Source organism: Sparus aurata, chromosome 18, assembly GCF_900880675.1.
Source record: "Sparus aurata chromosome 18, fSpaAur1.1, whole genome shotgun sequence".
Taxonomy (NCBI): Eukaryota; Metazoa; Chordata; class Actinopteri; order Spariformes; family Sparidae; genus Sparus; species Sparus aurata.
In genome coordinates, this window is record NC_044204.1 from 29,481,368 (window position 1) to 29,496,720 (window position 15,353).

General features: G+C 42.1%; 2 protein-coding genes across 4 annotated transcripts; one reads left to right on the forward strand and one right to left on the reverse strand.

The window, feature by feature from the left end:
- Nucleotides 1-449: 449 nt before the first annotated feature.
- gpr101 (G protein-coupled receptor 101) lies at nt 450-9,466 on the forward strand. Of its 2 annotated transcripts, XR_003981357.1 has the most exons (2): nt 450-3,515; nt 9,332-9,466. XR_003981357.1 is itself a non-coding variant. In XM_030395392.1 (1 exon), the coding sequence occupies exon 1, from the start codon at nt 1,569-1,571 to the stop codon at nt 2,922-2,924; it is 1,356 nt and encodes a 451-aa protein (XP_030251252.1). In that variant the 5' UTR covers nt 450-1,568; the 3' UTR covers nt 2,925-4,815. The 2 variants fall into 2 exon arrangements, 1 of the variants encoding a protein (XP_030251252.1); XM_030395392.1 differs by lacking the exon at nt 9,332-9,466 and having other exon boundaries at nt 450-4,815.
- Nucleotides 5,633-14,796, reverse strand: tm9sf5 (transmembrane 9 superfamily protein member 5). 2 transcript variants are annotated; one of them, XM_030395389.1, is made up of 18 exons: nt 14,458-14,796; nt 13,785-13,852; nt 13,580-13,673; nt 13,342-13,469; nt 13,052-13,181; nt 12,631-12,758; nt 12,391-12,505; nt 12,203-12,282; nt 11,984-12,089; nt 11,403-11,453; nt 10,922-11,054; nt 10,302-10,421; nt 10,116-10,173; nt 9,810-9,969; nt 9,571-9,722; nt 9,352-9,463; nt 8,842-9,013; nt 5,633-7,047 (listed from the first exon to the last, which is right to left on the reverse strand). In XM_030395389.1, exons 1-18 carry the CDS (start codon nt 14,593-14,595, stop codon nt 6,980-6,982), a joined length of 2,013 nt encoding a protein of 670 aa, XP_030251249.1. In that variant the 5' UTR covers nt 14,596-14,796; the 3' UTR covers nt 5,633-6,979. The 2 variants fall into 2 exon arrangements, with proteins under 2 accessions (XP_030251249.1, XP_030251250.1); XM_030395390.1 differs by lacking the exon at nt 11,403-11,453.
- Nucleotides 14,797-15,353: the final 557 nt, after the last annotated feature.

Genomic DNA, 15,353 nt, shown 5'->3' on the forward strand with positions numbered 1-15,353 from the left:
GCAGTTGATCCACTCCAACAACAAAACCCACAAAACCACAAACCTGTTTCAGCGCCGTAACCCTGCGAAGCAAACAAATGGAACAGGCTGGTGTTGTTTCCATAACCTTGTTGTTGGATAAACTGAAAACACAGGGCCGGTTATTAATAATGAAGGAGACAGTAACGCACTGTTGAAAAGGGATTAAAAAAAAAAAAAAAAAAAAAAAAGCTTTTCACAATCATAGTAACAGCCACCTGATTGAATCACTTGCTGTTACTAAGGAGACTGGATGACACGGCCAAATGGAAAAATCAGGGTTTTTTTTTAATTCTATTTTATGATTACTGTGTTAAGCAAAAAGACTAAATTAAAACATTTCTATAATGATCCATACATGCAAAGGACTGTGGTTTGCTAGAATAATTGAATAATATTAATTTGGCCTGTATTTATTTATTTATTTATTTATATATCAAATAAAGAAAATGGGGGATAGTGTTTTCTACCTTGTGACTGTGTTATTGATTATGTACAGACTATAGGAAGTGTGAGACGGGATCGTGAGACGCACATCTCACAGCAACAGGAGGTGGAAAGCGGATGGGAGGAGGGGGCTGGCTGGCTGGTTGGCTGGCTGGTTTTCTGGCTGGCTGAGGGGGGTCGGTGACAAGCTCCAGCGGTGGGAGAGATTTCAGCGCAGGTGTCCTCGCTGTTCCCTTTTTTTTTTTTTTTTTTTGAAATCTTCATTTTATTATTTATGATCATCATCGTTCCTGACACCTCGTGAGATGATGAGACCCGACCGTAAGTAGCCTAAGGAGGAATCAAAGCTGATGCTAAATGCTTGATCTGTCCCGAAATATCCCCCCCTCTCCAACCCCCGAGAAAAAAAAAAAAAAAGAGCATCGGGAGGAGAGATATGCTCGTCTGGATGAGAGACCCCCGCTGGGTGAAGACACGCAGCGTATGTTAGCTGAGCCGTGAACGCTCGCTGCCATTGACTGGAGCCGAGGAGGAGGAGGCTGCGATGGGAGCGAGGCGAGCAGGAGAGCGAGCATCCTCCAGCCACAGCATCGCACCACTGACCGATTCGAGGTATTAGACATCGTTTTACAAGATCCAGCAGCTGCCGCGATTTTTTTTTTTTGCCACTGACTGTCTGGACGATTCCCAGTCGAGGCTTGAGCGGTTGGCATTTATATCATTCCTATTTTTTTTTTTTTTTTTCCTCATCCTGCAGATGTGAGCTGCAGGATGGAATGAGGGGCCTGTGTGTGTGTGTGTGTGTTTAGGTGGGTTTAGACGTTCTGGGATTCATCACCGATCACGATGAACGTCGGGTCGGTGTCGATGGTGTCCAAGCGTTGCAGGCTTTTACAGGACTGGTGCTCCCGTGTGGATTGGATGATGTGTGAGATGCAACGTTGAATTGTTGCACATGAATCAGGGTGGACCGGCTACAGCGGCTCACCGGTGTGACATCCTGAGAAGCAAAACAGAACCCGAGCCGGTTGTATCGGCTAATGGAGATGGGACTGACCTGACTCTGACTCCACAAACTCACTGCCCCTGCTGTTGGACGAGCGATGGCGAGCTCTCAGGCGCCAGGTATGGCCACGAATCTCACAGATGTTCCCTGGGAGCGAGGTCTCCGCGGTCAGGACCCGGCCTGGTCCTCGGCCGTGAACAGCGTGGTGAAGATGGTGCTCATATCGCTCATCGTGTGCGTGTCTTTGTTTGGGAACGTGGTGGTTCTGCTGGTGTTCCAGCGGAAGCCTCAGCTCCTCCATGTGGCCAACCGCTTCGTCCTCAACCTCCTCCTGGCAGATCTGCTCCAGACCATACTCGTCATGCCTTTCGCCATTGCAGCCACCGTGCCGGGCGTGTGGCCCCTGGACGCCCGGCTGTGCCAGGCTCTGGTGGTGCTCATGCACCTTTTCGCGTTCGCTGGAGTCAACACCATCATAGTTGTGTCTGTGGATCGCTACCTGGCCATCATCCACCCTCTGTCCTATCCCACCCGCATGACCCCTCACCTGGGCACCAACCTGATCATCTGCACCTGGGTGCTCAGTTTCCTTCAGAGCACGCCGCCCCTCTACGGCTGGGGGGCCATCGACTTTGACCACCATCACAACGTGTGCTCGGTGGTGTGGTCCTCCAGCCTGTCCTACTCTGCCGTGGTGTCCACCTTCTCCTTCTGGCTGCCTGTGCTCATCATGCTCGGATGTTACTGGATGGTGTTCAGAGCGGCTCGGAGGCAGAACGCGCTTGTGCACCCCATACAGACGCAGTCCTACTCCCAGCCCTGCCCGCAGGACTTAAGGGGGCCGAGCAGTCCGCAGCGGCAACCCCAACCCCAACCCCAACCGCAGCCCCAGCAGGCCAGTTCACCTGATGGCCCCTACTCAGCCAGAGGGTACCCTGTTCGAGTCAGGCACAGACGCTTCCACTACCACTGCAAGGCAGCTCGTGTAGTATTTGTGATTATGGCGTCATACATCCTCAGCATGGGGCCGTACAGCATACTGAATACTATATCAATGAGTGCCAGAGCAGCTGTGCCCCCCTGGCTGTCGTCCCTTGCCCTCGTGCTCTTCTTCTTGCAGTGTTGCCTCCACCCGTACATTTACGGCTACATGCACCGCAGTGTGAGGAAAGAGTTCCTCGCTCTGCTCTGCGGGATGTTCTGCAAGCAGGGCCGTCCCAACCAGAGCTCTGCCGTGGAGAGCTGCTTCACAACCACGGAGGGCCGGTTCGGTGCTCACTCTCACCTGCCCAGCCTGACCGCTCGGGTGTTCCCTCTGCGGACTTGGGAGGAGTGCACGACATCGTCCTCTCCCACCTGCGAGAGGAAGTCGAGGGACAGCCGCAAAGACACCACCTCAACCAGCGTCAGCTCCGAGCGGGAGCTCACGGTCCACAGCAAACCGAGCACATAAACTGCCTTGAGGATTCATGGGATGGACCATATTTGCCCTCGTCACACAACGTGTTCACACATAAGCTGATATGCTTTCTTAACAACAGGGTTCTTCATTCTGAAGTTGCTGGCATTAGGAATAGTTGTATCACCTACGTAAACTACTCTGTCACTGATGAAATTACCGATTTTTGGTTGAACATATCTCTTTGTAGAATAACTTGGTCTATTCATTGTTGCCTGATGAATCTATAACATACCGTGTGAAAGAAATCCTGAACATTGACCATTTCTTTACTTTCACTTGGTCAGATCACGAGAAACACACAGTTTGCTTTTTCATTTAGGCGTTTATATGTAAGTGTTAAGAGTCACCAAGTGTCTGATTAGTCAGACTGTGTGCTTCTGTTTCGTCTTTACAAGCCACCAGGACTGTTTTAAATGTACACAAATGTTGTCCCGGCTACTATCACATAACATTTGCATTTAAATCAACCCAGTTTTTAAAAAGATTAGAATAAAGGTAGAAGTATCTTCAGAAGTGATATTGGATCGAAGTTGCTGATGTTCTGATCACTTTGCGCTATAGGCCACAGATGTCTCTGATAAGGTATTGATCCGCACAACTATCTCCTTTAACATTTTCTCTGTTGTATTCTCTGTGATCCTGCCTGAGGGGCACAGGATGTTCTGTCCTTGTGTTAGCGCAGGCAAGCATCGCCTGCAACTAATGAACTCAGGGTATGCTCGTGGAAAAATGTGATGCCTGCTCTTTAAATCTAGTGGAGCGAGTAGATATATATATATATGTGTGTGTGTGTGTGTGTGTTTGCGTCCCTGTTGCTGTTAACTGTTCTTAGTCTCAAAAGCGCCTTTTGAGTAAACAAGTAGAATTGTGATTATGGCCACATTGTCTTAGCCTCTTTGTTTCCTTGAACTCAACCAAGGCGAGGTAGAAATGTTGCATCTTATTGTGTGCCAATGTTTATCTGGACTTGGTATTTGCTGCCTTTGTAATGTCAGTCTTTCTTTGAGGAAGCACAGTTTTTTTGTTGGTAGACAACAATGCAGTGCGTAGAGAGCAGGGTATGATAAATATGAAAAAAAAAAAAAGGAAAATAGATTTAAAAAAAACTCCAGTGGACTCCTTGCACCAGTTATTTAACGTAGGCTGCATGCCGCAAGATCTTATGTAACTAATGTCTCCTAGTCCACAGAATACGTGTAGATTTGTAAAGATACCTCCCGATACAGTATTTGTAATAGAAAAAAAGCTTGTCTGTTTAAAGCCACGGTGCGGGTGAGTTCTTATGTAAGTGTTTTATGCTTGCGGTGACTCATCTCAGAGAACGGCAGCCCATTTATGATGTGATGCCAAAGGATGTCATAGGTGCATCGCAGCGTTCTGTGCATTATTTGAAAAGCGTGTCTCGTCCCACTTTCTGTCATGTTTTTGTAGCGATTTGGAAAAGAAAAAAAAAAAAAAAAAAAAGATCCAGCAGTATAAACCAGGGTGCTCCCAGTGTGTTACTATTATTATTATTATTATTATTTATGAGACTGTGGTAGTTTTTCCTGGAAACAATTCACAACTTATCGGACCTGCTTGACTGATGTGGATTTGAGCTTCGGTTTCTTCAAAAGGTCACTGGATAAATCTGTACGACAGTATTATGAATGACAATCAAACTTGTAGAGTGAGTTTGTCAGAGTGTTGCTCTGTACAGGACAAAGCGTTACTGCAAAAGTATGTAAAGAAATGTATCGTCACATAGAAGACAGTAATGTTTTTAAGTGCTTTAAAATGACATATTTTTGTGATTTCTATTGTGCTTTTTGTATAATTTCTGGTTTCATTATCCAACATCAGAAGTTGTCCGTTGTTTAATAAAAGTGAATTAATAGTAAAACGTGTACAGTTTTATATCCGACACACGTGTGCGCGGCGTGTCTGTGTTCTTCACTGCCCCCATTATCAAAACGCCCGGCTTTAGATGTAATAAAGAGAACTGGTAACACACAGGATGTCTGCAGAGTAAGTGTGGTAATAAGAATAATAATAATAATGTATAACCAGGAGTGAGATATGAGTGTTAGGTGTTAGGTCAGTTTCAAACTCGCAGCCAAAAAAAAAAAATTGTTCAACATCACAGAATGTTTAAAATACTTGATAGTAATGACATTAGATATAAACAGAATTTAAAAGTTCACTACATAAAAAAAGTCTAGCTGTCAAATTTAAACTCAGGCAGCAGCCCGAGTAACTGCCAACTGTAGCCGCGCATGTTGTGGCCCGGACTGGGACATCGGAGCATCAGGATCGTGTTGGTGGCTGTGCAACACAAAACACGAATATCACGACATCAGAGAATGTTTTCAACTAACATTTTTACATACTGCACCTTTAATTGTTACTTCCTTAGATCTCTGTATTTGTCTAGCTTGTGAGAAGTTGATCAAGATTCAGAGGAAAATGTTTAGGAGTAGATTCAGGGAGAGTAACATAAGGCCACAAGACGATGACGACAACCACATAACCCCATAGCCTTCTGTCTAAACCAAGGATACTAATGATTAATCAATAATAGATAAATCTGCATTAGTATCATCCAATTAAAAATGTATGAACTGACAGTCAGATGGGCACAAATACATTCGAGAGCATCTTGTCACAAATAAAAAAAAAATACGTGCTTATCAAATATATTGGAATAAAATACAAAATACTGATATGACAAAATGTATTTATGAAAAAACAACACACAAAATGGGTTTCTATACAAACGGATACTATTTGATATTAGTCATTTCGTAGCCTCAATACAGGTTGGATTTTTCTATAGCCGGCTGTTGATGGTTGATGAAAGGGAGCACCTCGAATAAAATGAAGTCAGTATTTTGGGTTTAGTTTTTTATTATAGTAACTTAGTGTTTACTTTATCTGTTCTTTTTAAATCAATACGAGCAGGACTCTGATTTTGTATCGAACATAGATCAGAAAGAAATGTGGTACATTTTTTGTAAATTGCTCATGTGTGCGCTGTTGTGGCTCAAAGAAAAAAAACATTCGGCCTTCGTTTTGAATTAATCGCATTTATTTGTAGAAATGTTATCACCTCGGGCGATTTCTCCCCACTGCTCGAAGCAAAAGGCAGCAGTGTTTTATGTAGCTAAACTTCAGCGAGCCGCTTGTTACAACTTATAGAGGGTGCATTTCAACGGTCTTGAAGAGTAAATCCATGAACTGCGTTATGATAACTAGGTGAGAATCAGTCCCGTGGCCAAACAAATCAGGCATGTCACTGAGCGATCATCCTTCATGTGCAACATACTGTCGTAGCACATTTTTCTATGTACATTCTATTTCTATGTGCTTCTTAACCAACTGTACCCCCTTGTTTCTATGCCAACTTAAATGCAACCGACAAATACAAAGGAATGGACATGTATCATAGTAATGTCAGTGTTTTATATACTTTCTGAACTACAATACAGGCTCATATTTAAGGATGTAAAGCCCCATCTTTACCTTGAAAAAAGAAAGAAACAAACAAAACTCCTACAGAAAGTTCCATAAAAGGTGACAATCTTTAAGTAGCATTCTCTCACTCGCTCGCTCGCTCGCTCTATACAGTATATGTACACGCATTTCTTCCATCATTACGTTATGGGTAATGAAAAACAAAACATTTAACTGTAAAGGGAGTAGAAAAGCAAAATACAGAACATTTTACCTTCTTTAGAAAATTAAAAATAATAACATTTCAGGTTTTTCTTGTCAACCCACCAAAACAAACCGCTCACTATGACAGATCATTCGAACCCACACTGATTTTCAAGAAGCCACTCGAAATATTACTGGTCAACAGTGGACACAAAATCATATATATATTTTTTAAAAAGAAAAACAACAGCAACATAAGTTTAAAGCACAAAAGAGGACGGGCTCTGCTCTTCGGGTCTTTTCTATGATGGTTTCAGTTCAGATCCATTCAGACCTTTTTAATTCCCCAGTCAGCACTGAGGAGGCCAGTACTGCCAACGCAAGGAGTCAGTCTTTCCCATCAGTCCTCTCTAGTCCACCTTGACCACACTGTAGATCTTATTTACAAACCAGAAGCAGGCGAAGAAGCCGATTGTACCTGAGAACAAAAGACAAGTTAGATGAATGACTTGATCAAAATAACAATTTAAAAACAAAACACCCAAGTGGAACTAGAAACCTTTGGAAATCTGTTTGGGACAAATGTGAGTAAAGTATAAAATTAATAAAAGGCCACAAGGTCCTGCAATTAACATATGTCAGGAGCACAGACAGAAAAAAACAAAATCCTGCAGTGCCAAATTTGTTGCAGCAAACTTCCATCCACTCAAAGCTCAAAAAAATAACTTTTGACAGGGCTGGGACTGCAATCTCTACAAAACAGGAAAAACTCTGCCACCTGCGGTTTATTTTGTCAGAGAACGAGAGAGAGAGAGAGAGAGAGTATTCTCCTCCGATGCTGAGAAGCAGGATTGTTCAAAACACTGAATCAATTCATGTCGGTATAAATCCTATCTGACTGCTCAATGGGGGCCACGCAGCCAATCCCGAATTAAATTTGATCAAAGTCGGGATGAGGTGAAAACGACAGACAAGAAAATAAAAACTTTTAAAAAGGAGGGAATGAAAAAGATTAGGATTATTTAGATTAAAACTGAAAGCAAGGAGGGAAAGTGATCATCTTTTCCTGGAATCCTTGGATTATTTCTTGGTGATAATCTTTTGACATCTCGTCCCCTTGGTACTTACAGCTCTGTGTTAAGATAGCGTCAAGCGGTGCAGCGGACTAATTTTTATCTGGCCTAATGACAGAATAACACCAGAAAAAATGTCATCATCTGACATCATGGTGAGGAGCATATATGTGGGTGACATTAAGACTAGGCTGTTATCCAATTCCCCTATGTTATCCTTTTCCCGCACACACCCCTATTCTCTTCTGAGTGGGTGTGAAGGAGAGCTGGACAGGGCAAATGAGTGCTGTTGCCATGTCAACGTGTGTCAATCTTTGTCTCATTCAACATGGAGACGATGTTCTGTTCATTCTAGCTCAGTGGTGACGTATGTGGTGTGTAGATCTCCTCAACCTAAATCACACAGCTGCATTTAGAAGCGCAGAGCAGCAACAGTCAGGAATCCTGACTACATATAGACGTATTATCATCTATGTCAACGAGTGAATGTGCTGCCTGTTTCCTTTTGATCTACAGAAAAAAGAACAAAAAACAGAACTCCCTGATAAAACTTGACTTGCGCTTGTCAAACCGCAAACCACAGACAGTGCTGTTGACCTAAATAAGTCTGCAAAACTAGATCTGACCAAGAGGGACTTTGAACATTCTAGTCTTATTTCTCACAGACTCTCTGATTTTCATTAAACTTTAAACAAATATGACAGTTCAAATGGAGCCCCTGAAAATAAATGCTCTATAATTGCAGTTGACACAGTTCTTCTGTACTGCCAGTGTTGAAAGAAAAGGGGCCAAGGCTTGGCTTTAAATAAATGTGTCATAGAAAAAGTTACACAATAGGATGGACTGTTTCCTGGTATCCTGTTTTATAGGAACAGGATGGAGGTCCTGAAACTACTGGCATTTACAACTACGGTAAACTGATGGAGGGTGGTGCTACAATAATGAGCTAAGCAAACAAGGCCATTCATACTTACACACCCATTTCTGTGTAACTTGCAGTTAGCTTCTCTGATTCTCATGAAATGAAGACTGCAGTGAATGGATGTAGTATACAGTACATAGATGATCATGTGTTGTTTTTAAACAAACTAAGTTCACCACCGCTCACAATATGTTATCCTGGTGTCAAAGTGATTTCTGAGGGGAGAAGCAGGAAATCACCGTAGCTATTTCAACAGCTCATGCGTCACTTAACTCACCTGTGAAGAGGAAGAAGATGAGGACCATAATCATAGTGTATCCAAAGTAGAGGATGGTGCTGGCAGCACCGATGATTTGCAGCTTCGAAAAGAAGTAATGCACCGCGTAGATAAACAGATAGACTGCTGTGAAGCCGCTGGTCAGGAAGGAACGCCACCACCAGTGGTAGTCCTGGACACACGTGACAAAAAACGGCATGTTAGGATGCGGATTGAAAAACCAAAACATAAAAAGCTGTATAGAGGTTGACTTTATTTCCCTATGCAAAATAGCATTTGCATAACTTTTTGTCCAGGCTGTATAATGAAAGGTAAGAGAGGCACAGAATATATATCAGAATATACCGAGGAAGAACATCAAGGGGGATTTATTTGAAATATATGCTATTCTGTTTCCTCCCTGTTACACCAGCACGACCACAATATGACAATTGCAGTATGTGTTACTAACAATGAATATTTCAAAGTAGAATTCATTCATTTTTTTCAGACCCCTGAACATTCAGATACCTCAGCACATAGGTGGAAATAGCAGAGCAGAATTGTGGCCTCAGAGCAGGTGATGAGCAGGATTATGAAAACCAGGAACAGAAATCCAAACATGTAGTACATCTGATGAGACCTGGAAGATAAAAAAGGCATCATGTGTCAAACTCCTCCTTAACTACAGTCGAGTTCAAAACACGAATTGCAGGCCGACCTAGACGGGTGACATTCCTGCATTCTTACCAAATGCTGTTGAGGATGAAGAAAAGCTGAATGAAGATGCAGCCAAAGGGCAGGATACCACCCATTACTATACCAGGGATGGGCTTTGTGAAGAATGACTGCTCAGGAATTTGACGGGGGATCTGGTTTGTTCGCACTGGTTGCTCAATTGCCTGGACAGGAGAGGTAAGAAAGAAAAACTTATTACAACTCTTAATCTTTTAGCATGGGAAATAAATAAATTAGGAGGCTTAACTCACAGCCTTCTTGAATCCAAAGTAGGCACCAACGAAGGTGAGAGGCACAGAGATTCCAAACCACAGAGCCAAAATGGCCACCAGGGTGCCAAAGGGGATTGCTGCTGAGGAGCCCTCCACCCAAAGGATCAGGTTCATCAGGAAGAAATCTGCAAACACAATACTAGAGTAGAGAGGTAGACAAAGGACAATGACACAGAGAAAGGTTAACATGACTGATGAAAAGACAAATAAAGATACAACATGTCACTCCAGGGCAGAAATTAGATAAATGAAAGAAAGCTGACCGAATGCATCAAGTGAACTCACCCTGGGCACAAGAGTGCTGTCAGCAAGACGTTCGTCTTCCACTTTTCACCTCCAAAAGCTGAGAACAGAAACAGAGACTCATAATGATCATGATAAGAGAGATCACACTGGCTGTAAAACAGTCTGTGTTTATTGTGTTGTGAGGCTTAAATTAAACTTTGCAACAAGGTTTCACTGGATTCTTACTTTTGTAAAGGCGTGCAGACACATAGCCAGCAGGCGTGCCCAGCAGAACCCAGAGGACCACAGCACACGTCATGAGAGCCCCTCTGTTGGCCGGTGACAGGAAACCCAGACAGGCCAGAACTACGGCAGACACACAGTTAACAGTGGACTCATTCAGACATACAGCATACCAGCAACATTGCAAGTATGTACTGGAATATCAATATAGAAGACTGATTCTAATACTACACCTATATGCTGCCCCATAACTTCAGACTGTAAAACCTAAAATGTGCCTTACATGTGTCTTCTTAGGTAGCTCACTGTATTTTGGGCAATACATTTGCGAGACAACCAGCTGAGCTTCAACTAGCAATGTCTTGTACATTTCCACACACTGTCTTGTATTTTAAGCTAGTTTTCAGATACACTCTGTTTTCATGTTTAATCTACTAAATCAATTTTAGTAGTCTTACAAGTATATAAACTGGTGTGACATTTGTGTGTGAGAAGAAACTGTGACACTGGTGTCACTCCATTATGTACTTTATCTTGGAAAAGGGAAACTACTGATAGAAGTTAGTAAGAATGAAACTCTAATAAATTATATATTACAGCCTGAGAAGTAAAATAATCCTTACACAGTGTGATGAAGGTCATGATGAAGATCTGGGTGCCCTGTCCAAGGAACACAGACAGCAGCATGCCTTTCCTCGGGGGACGGAAAACATCCCCATGCACCTGCTTCCACCCCGACTCCTCCTGTGCATCCTCCTGGGAAGAGAGGCAGACACAATAAGGTCACAATCGAGGAAGTGCTTCACATTTGCAAATGGTGAGTGTTAAAGGTTAACCAACCACCAAGTAGTGAATAATGCCTCACAAACTGCGAGCCAAGCAAAATAAAGTGAATACTGTGAAAACCTGGTTTAACAAAACTGGTAAAATTTGGTGTGAAAAACTCCTCGGTCAATTCTCACATATAATTTGTACATTAAAAGAATATCCACACCACATTTTACGCTATGTCCTAATGTGCCTGTTTGCCGCAATCACACACCCAAACACCTGATTTAATAACCATGAAAGGTTTTGTTCAAAAACGGCTTTCAATAAGCTTACATAGGGTAGAGAGGAGTTTCCTTTGGATGATGGAATCTTTATCAAGTCTGCCTGTGAAATGTAACAAAATATTTATAATTCTCGGTAATGTGCACCCACGTTGCTTGGCCGTATTCCACACAAGCATTAGCCATGAAACTGTGATAAAGATGACCAATAAACATTCAGATGTAAACTTCCAATATTTCAGAGTAAAATTTCAGCTACAATCTAATATAGAAAAACTAAAGACATTAAATGTCCCTTTAAACCTCTTTAATATATCCTCAATAATGACTGGTCATCTAGCTGAAACAAGGCTGCTCCCTTCAAAGTTTTCAGTCACCTGTTGGTTTGGAAATTTTAGATGTATACCTGTATGGTAACAGCTACTTTGAACAGTTAATTTGCATGATGGCAAAAGGTTAAGAACATTAATAAAACATGAACTAATGCAATCCAAACTGTACCTGTCAGACTACAATCTGTTGTTGGTTTATTTCCAACAACTGCATCTTTAAGAAATCTTCACTTGTATCCTAAAACTTAATATTCACATCTGGATCAGCTGCAAATGAGAGAGAGCTCAGCAGTGTTTTTACCTGGTCCACCTGGTTGTATCTGGCAATATCCTTATGCAGGGTTCTCAGCATGATCATGGCAACCATGCCAGACAGGAAGAGGACAATGACCAAGGAGTTCATGATGCTGGAGAAACAAACAAGACATGGCACTGCATCAACTAACAAGCATCAAGATCCACACAGTTTTCAGGGAGAGGGGTTTTTCTGTGATGCACAATGTGAAATTGGACTTCATACCTAAACCACTGGATGTTGGTGTGAGGCATGGAGACCAGGATGTAGTCCCACCTAGAGGCCCATTTGATGTCATCGTTTTGCTATAAAGGCAAGTAAAACATTTGTTAAAAACCATCACAGGCACATACATATTGTTTTGTGTTTGTTACATATAGGTACTCATATAATACAATAGAGTGATGGCCTACCTCAAAAGTGACAGAGTAGGTGTAAATTATTGACACATCATTATCAAACTCTCCAGGGACCTCCATTGGGCTCCCTCCTTCACATGTTGGGTTATTCTCATCCGTGTTTTTGATACTGTTGTGCAAAAAACACACAAAATCCTTCTTGTCATACTACTAATGAATGTGGTGTTAGTGAGGGAGAATACACCTAAATCAAATACAGTGGCATCACGTGCAACTACTTCCAACCATAATTACCTCTTTGGCTCCAGAGTGGCGGCAACCAGCCGAGCTCCTCTCCATCCCTCTGAGGCGCCGCTGTGGAAGGTGATCTTGATGTCCACATGGTTGAAGACATAAAACGTGTTCTTCTTGTTGAACTCGGACTGGGAAAAGAAAAAAAGAAAAAAATTCATATTCAACATTATGTACTCATGGTACACATGCAGGAATCTCACATAGCGTATCTGTAAGTATCATCAAACACTGTTTAGGACTTTAAATAGCAGTTAGTAGTATATTAAAGAGATCACTTGTCTATTTTAACACAAGCATCCTATATAATATTCTCTAAATAAACAAGAAAGTTTAATTATGAATTCTAATGGCAAGTTATATTTTCTTTCTGGGATATACTTGACAAATTCAAGGATTCCAAGTAACAGAAATTAAAACTCACATTGATCACACAAGCATCTTTAGCTCTGCCATCTGCTGTAACAAGGCAGCCAATGGGGAAGCCCGGGTTGCAGTACTTCTGACCATCCTCCACATCATAGCACCAAGTGACCGGCATGTTGTCAATAATCCTGAAAAATAAATAGTTTATCCCAATAAGCTTCTTGAATAGAAGTTTGTGCTTATGTTGGTTTGCTAACAACTTTATTTTACAGCTGTATTCCATCTTTCAAACAAAATTTTAGATAACTTGTAAGTCAACAAGTAAAGCATGATATGTATTTCACTAACCAGTGGTGCTGGTAGTTCAGCTGCATTCCCATCTTCAGAAAATCGAGTTTGGTGACATCATCCTGGTCGCCTTTCTTGTAATCTTTCTTGCACACTGCCTTGCATTTCACATTTTGTTTGAAGTTGAACTGTAAAAAGGCAGGTTAACAGTTGTGTATCAAGACAATACATTGAACATATGAAATCTAAAATATGCAACACACCAAGCAAGCTTTTACATTTTCTTGTGAACACCCACCTTGTATGGTGAAGACTCAATTCGCTCACCAAACAGAACCTGTCCAAGGTTCTCAGAAGGCCTCTTTTCCTTGGCATCTTTGCAAAAGTCAAACCTTAAACAAATGTACAGATGGTCACATACAATGAGAAGATGATTTTGAGCTTGGCTCATACAGACAGACATTAATCAAAGCATCTTCAAGAAGAAATTAAATGTTACTTACACATCATACTCATAAGGCAGGACTGACTCCACTGAGTCCAAGCGATTGACAAACAGCTGAATTACTGTCTGTGAAGAAGCAAAACCAGTTTGTCTTTCAGTCTTTATTTGATTCAATGACACAAGGCTTAGGAATGAAACAGGAAAATAGCTGACAGGATGCCCATGTCCATTCCTATAGCTATCGTTAATGTCAATAAGAGGGAAATGTCGCAACCAAAGACTAATTTAGGTTAAATCGTGTATTTGATGTGTCTCTCTAAGGGGTGCTAGATCCCAATGTCTTGGCAAATCCACACTGACCTGATCTTCGCCAGGACGTGGACAGAGAAAGTTAGTGTCGATTATGTGTACAATCATATCTGTCAGAATTAATTATTTGAACGTTTTAATGTGCCAACAATCAAATGGTGAGGCTGGTGAGAATCCGATACCTCAGTAGGAACATGATTTTCACCTTGCTAATTCCAGGAAGTGTCAGTCAAAACGATAAACAATGTGTCAGAATACTATGCTAGCGTTCCGGCTCCAGATATTAGCCGGGGCCTACTTTAGGAGAGGACTGGCTAGCTAGCAAAGACTTAGGAAGATAAACTAAAACGAATATGCCAATTCCAGCTACAGCAGGAAATCCACATTACAATAAAACTGCGGGTCTTATCAGTTCAACATACCTGGCAATCCTCGCCACCTTGGTCCTCTTCACAAAAACTCACTGGGGCTAAACCCGGAAGATAAAACGCGGAGCACGAACAGAGATACCAGACTAGCGAATAAACCAGCACCGAACCGAAGTGTATCCGCCTCTTCATTTTCACGCGGACACGGGTCTTCGAAGATGTGTGTACTTTCGTGAAGAAGAGCTTTCCTTCTTCTCAGGGAAGGGGATGTTTGCTAGCTGTACCGCTGTTAGCTAGGTCTTTCTACTCGGGACGCTACGGCTGGGCTGAGCTGACCTGTCTCGCGCAACGCAACCAGCATCCGTGACGTTCAACTCTGTCAAGCTATGCGGAAGTCACAAGATGAATACCGGAAGTTACACAGCTGAACTTTCGAAATAAATTTGCAGGATACGTAATCCGTTTCGTATGCTGGGTTTATACTTTCATAGCTGGTATTAGATATGTTAATTACATCTTTTCTAGGGTGACATTGTATAAGTGCGCATATAAATGATTACACGTTGAAACTGAGCACCGCGTACGTCGCCATTGGTTTTACGTTGAAAGGAGTCAAACCGGACGTTGTATTTTCTCCATACCGATTTGACATCCTGGACATAACACTGACGTTGCTTATCAATACAATGTCTTGTTTTCTTCGCATGATCAATGTTGTGTTGGTTAAACTGCACATAAGTGAGAAAATGGCGGTGGTATGAAATATAATGGAGGAGGTGAGACACAAAAGAGAGGGGAACTATATTCAGGTGTTACTGGTTCCTAAAGTAATTGTAAAATACGCCTGACTAGAAGAACCGGAATGGTAACATGTAGCCTGCAAACAGGTCTTAGTATGGAAGTGGATGGATATGGTGACGAGGCCTTCGTCTGGCCGTAAAACATATGTA